The sequence below is a fragment of the Sinocyclocheilus rhinocerous genome, unplaced genomic scaffold (assembly GCF_001515625.1).
Source record: "Sinocyclocheilus rhinocerous isolate Xijiao unplaced genomic scaffold, SAMN03320098_v1.1 scaffold716, whole genome shotgun sequence".
Lineage (NCBI taxonomy): Eukaryota > Metazoa > Chordata > Actinopteri > Cypriniformes > Cyprinidae > Sinocyclocheilus > Sinocyclocheilus rhinocerous.
In genome coordinates, this window is record NW_015647020.1 from 36,750 (window position 1) to 41,700 (window position 4,951).

At 39.7% G+C, this 4,951-nt stretch overlaps 1 protein-coding gene across 1 annotated transcript in view; it reads left to right on the forward strand.

The window, feature by feature from the left end:
* The window catches only part of LOC107708283 (kelch repeat and BTB domain-containing protein 2-like), a 31,226-nt gene that overhangs the window by 17,684 nt on the left and 8,591 nt on the right, over nt 1-4,951 (forward strand). The window contains exons 2-3 of the mRNA XM_016512467.1: nt 1,351-1,479; nt 1,558-1,760. Of these exons, the coding sequence (XP_016367953.1) occupies nt 1,477-1,479; nt 1,558-1,760 (206 nt within the window). The 5' untranslated portion in view covers nt 1,351-1,476. The remainder of the gene's footprint in view (nt 1-1,350; nt 1,480-1,557; nt 1,761-4,951) is intronic.

The following is a 4,951-nucleotide window of genomic DNA, read 5'->3' on the forward strand; positions in this document are numbered from 1 at the left end:
GGAAGAAGCACTTCCAATCATTGTGTTCTTGTTAGCAATGGTTACCTCCTAAGAAACACGTGCAGCCATCATCGCTTTGCATCAAAATGGCCTCACATGCAAGGAAATTGCTACAAAGAATATTGCACCTGAAAGAACCATTTACCGGATCATCGAGAACTTCAAGGAGAGAGGTTCGACTGCAGTAAAGAAGTCTTTAGGACATCCCAGAATGTCCAGCAAGCGCCAGGACCGTCGTCTCCTGAGGTGTCAGCTACGGAATCGTGTCACCACCAGTGCAGACCTTGCTCAGGAATGAAAGCAGGTTATGAAGAACAAGGGCCAACACTGTAAATATAGACAATCAAAGTCTTTAAAACTTATGATATGCTTATCATTGTTTTTCAGTATACCATAGAAACATGTGGAAAAATAATCTACAAATACTGAAGCAGCAAACTTTGCAAAACACAAAATTTGTCACTGCCAAAACTTTTGGCCATGACTGTATATGACTGATTTTGTTCAGATGAACACAAAGAAAGATGATGCTTCAAAAACCAAAAAGTTAACATGCAAACCCCAGTTGATGAATCAATGTCTTCTAAAGCAAAATAATAGATGCAAGTAAAATACTTACATTTGTTAAATTTAACTATAAACCATCACTTCTGACCAACTGTCCTACTTGGGTTCATGCATTCACGCTTGATATAAACATCAGCACATTGCAAAGCAAGATGTGATGGCCCTTCTTGCGTTAGCTGCAGTACACGTTTGTCATGCTTCACAAAGTTTGGACATTTACGTCAAACATGAGCTCATTAACCTGAGAATGACAGTTGTTCAGAAGAGATAGATAAAGTAGATAAAATTATTAGAAAATGATTCTACACACACCTGTTGTTTTGCTTCAGAAGATATTGATTCATTAACTGGGGTCGTATGGACTACCTTTGTGTTCAATTTGTGAGGATTTTGAAGCATCAGCTTTGGGGGTCCCATACACTTGCAAGATAAGGCCTCTCAGAGATGAATTATTTTTCTAAAAATCTTTGTTTGTGTTCATCTGAAGAAAGCCATATACATCTTGGACCATATGAGGTAAGTAAATATTGAATCTTTATTTTTGGCCATAGTATCCCTGTAAAACCCCTTTTTAAAGGTCCAAAATTAACATTTGCCAAAAGCAAGTAAAAATTGGTGCTGGCAAGTATATGAAAGTGTTACTCTATGGTTTAACATTTAAAGCAAATAAATGTAGACAGAAATAAATATTAATACTGTAAATACTTTCATTTACAGTACATCAGGGGTGGTTCAGGTTCTCCTTTGTCCTTATCGGTCTAATGTGCCCATTTTTTTCCACAGACACGGTGGACTGCTGGTGTTCTGATGTAGACATCTCCCTCTACCTCACGTTACTTTCTTCCTCAATCCCAACGTCCTCCGAGACATCTGAACACTGTGGAACTGCTGTAAAAGTTGTGATTCAGCATGGTAGAGGATTAGCCTTAATTTCAAAGTATTCCGGGTACAGGCCATTGCAGAAAGGAATTGATACTCTTTGACATTCAGAAGCTGGTTGAAAACTCATGGGATACGAACATGTCGGAGGTTGGAGAGCGTCGGCAAGTCAACACAGATTATGCAGTTTCAGTGCTGGAACAGCTGAAGTTTTTCTACGAGCAGAAGTTGTTTACTGACATCACTCTGCTGGTGGAGGAGAGCGAGTTCCCCTGCCATAAAATGGTGCTGGCCACCTGCAGCTCTTACTTCAGGTGAGTGGAGCAGGTGTTTGTGAACACATGAATATTCAACTGATTAATCTATAAACCATTTTTAAAAAAGCATTAGAATTTAATTATATACTGTATGTATGAAAGTGTTACAGAAATGTTAAATTCTCTAAAATTCAGTGTTTACTGGTAATGGCATTTTTATGACACCATTCCACGATTATGAGTTTTCTTAACTGCTCAATGCTCTGGTAATTTAAAAAATATGACCATTTCAGGGTGGACAAAATTAAGACAATTAGGCCTGTGCGACAAGCATGATTTCTATACCGCAGAAAGCATAATTTCTAGGGCTGGACCAGAATATTCGATTATTCAAATATTCGTTCAGTGGGTTGGCATTCGATTTTCAATTTTGCGATTCGAATATTCTTTCTTTTTTTTTTTCTCGAACACCTGGCATCCTCTGCGAAACGGTTCTCATTCGCGCTTGAATATGAATCGCCCATGAGTGAACGTCATGTACGTCGTGATTCTGTTCATCTGGAAGAGAAGACAAAAATGCAGAAGACCTCAGCTGTGTGGGAGCACTTTAAATTGAGTGAGGACAAAACAGGCCATTGCAGATACACTGACTTCCGGAGTGAACGCTGGCGCTGTTAGCTGCCGCTGCTCTGGGGGGGATTTCGCTTAAGTAATTGTTTTAACCCGTTTTAAGTTGTTTTATAAGTTATTATTTGACACTGCATCAACGCTTTGCATTGGGCAGCATTATTTGCCTGTGATGCTTCTCGTGGCTGTCGGATTATTTGCCGGCTACTAATCTCTGACTTTCCACGTGAAGTGCCTCTGGCACGGGATATTACAACTATGAAGATCGCTGAACTGCTTGTTCGGATCATCTATATTTGGATCATCTTCTCTGCTATATACCATCCTGCGGTGGCGATGCTTCAATATTCGGCGTAGGAACTTCTCCAGCTTCGCCTTTGTCTTACTAAACCTCCGTCAACTTTACGTTTTCATCCAGACATTGTTTACCAGCCACGACGGAAATACACTCACCGTGGATCCCGCCGGACCTACAACATCGATGATTCGTGCCCAATACGGTCATTGTGGTCGTCTAACCCTCGTCCAGCACGGAGGTCCGCACGGACTATTGACCATAGTGTACTCTCCAATCTGGCCAAATCGGCTGGCAATGATGCTGGTAAAAATAATCTATCTTTTGGACTACTCAATATACGCTCGCTCTCTAATAAAGGACCCCTGCTGCATGAGGTGCTGTCTGGCCGTAAGTTGGATTTCCTCTGTTTGACTGAGACCTGGCAGAAACATGATGACTACTTTCATCTTAATCAGTCTGTTCCTCCGGGGTATACTTTCATTTGTAAATCCCGCACTACTGGTCGGGGAGGGGGTCTGGCGATGCTCTATAAGGAGAAATGGAAAGTATCTTAGTTAACCGTGTCTTCATACTCTTCTTTTGAATGTATTGCCTTAAAGATCAACGGGGCAATTCCTACTATTCTCACTACTATCTACCGCCCCCCCCAAGAATAATTCTAGTTTTTTAACTGAACTCTCCGAGTTTTTAACTGATCTGTGTTCTGTGTCTCCTAACGTAATTATGCTGGGTGATTTTAACATTCATATTGACAATGACAGTAACGCAAGTACAAGTGAATTTTTATCTTGTTTGGACAGCTTTGGTTTGCAGCAATTTGCTAACTTTCCTACTCACTCTAAAGGACATCCGCTTGATCTCATTTGTGGTTCTGGTATAACTCCTTACAATTGCACTGTTCATGACTTGCATATATCAGACCATTTTCTGGTGTCCTTTTGTGCTCAGTTGGCAGTCTTCAAGTAAACCTGTGTCGTTCAATCACATTCCGGAACATTAAGAACATTGATGTGCCTAATTTTTCTGATGAACTTGCCAGCTTCTCCAGCAAAGCTGATTTCTCCTCTGGTTTCCTATTATAATAATGGGCTAACTGAGATCTTTGCACCTTTTGCACCTGTCACAACTCGGACTGTTTCTTTTACTCTCTCTGCTCCCTGGTTTACCTCTGAATTGCGTCTGCTTAAAACTAAAGGCCGTAGGCTAGAGCGTTTATACGCTAAATCCGGTCTTACTGTACATAAAGAAATGCTTGCTGACCATATCCATCATTATAAAGAAGCATTGTCCAAAGCAAAATCGGACTACTATTCTAATATAATTGGAGTTAACGAAGGCAACTCTAGATTTCTTTTTTCTGTAGTGAAGAATTTTCTGTGTCCGTCTGACACTCTGCCATTACATTTGTGTTCTACAGAACTGTGCAACAGTTTTATGACTTTTTTTGAGTCTAAGATTAAAAAGATTCATCAGCAATTTAGGTTACAATTCCAGTTGTCAAGTCACCCAAGTGACTGTGCATTCTAATCTTACTACTTTTATTTTACCAACTGCTGCGGAGATATTGTGTTATATTCTGAAATCTAAAACTACCACTTGTCAGCTTGATCCACTGCCTACCTGCTTAGTTAAAGCCTGTCTACCATCTCTGTCTCCATTAATTACTAAAATTATTCACTCTTCACTTGTTTCTGGTTCTGTACCTTCTTTTCTTAACTTGTTTATTTATTGTTACTGTTTTTACTAGTTATATAACCAATAGCTTGCTGTAAGGTGACCTTGGGTGTTTAGAAAGGCGCCATTAAATAAAATGAATTAATAATAATAATAATAATAATAATAATAATAATAAGACAAAGTCAGTGTGTCAAATATGCGATTTGAAACTGGCCTACCACAACAGCACATCAAGTTTGAAGTAGTAAGTTCTGTAAGTAGTACGCCTATAGTATATTGTTGGTGTAAAAAAAAACGAGCTGCTTTTATCCGCCATGTTAATCAGTAATTTTACACATGATAAAAACATGCACTTAATTTGCTTGGAAAATACTTGCGAATACGGCAGTCATAAAAAACGTACAGTAGCCCAGCCTAATAATAATTTGTCTATATTAAAAGTATTGCTCTTAACAGACCTGTATGTTTTGTATCACTAGTGCAGTGTCCGCTCTCTGAGAATATAAGCCCTGCCCGCGTGAGGCGCGCTGCTTCCGGCTCGCGCTGTTCTGTAGTTTATTAAAAGTTTATTAATTCTGAACGTGTCGCGTGTCCATATTGCACCAAAATGCGACACTGCACTCCCTTGGGTCCGCAGCAACACACC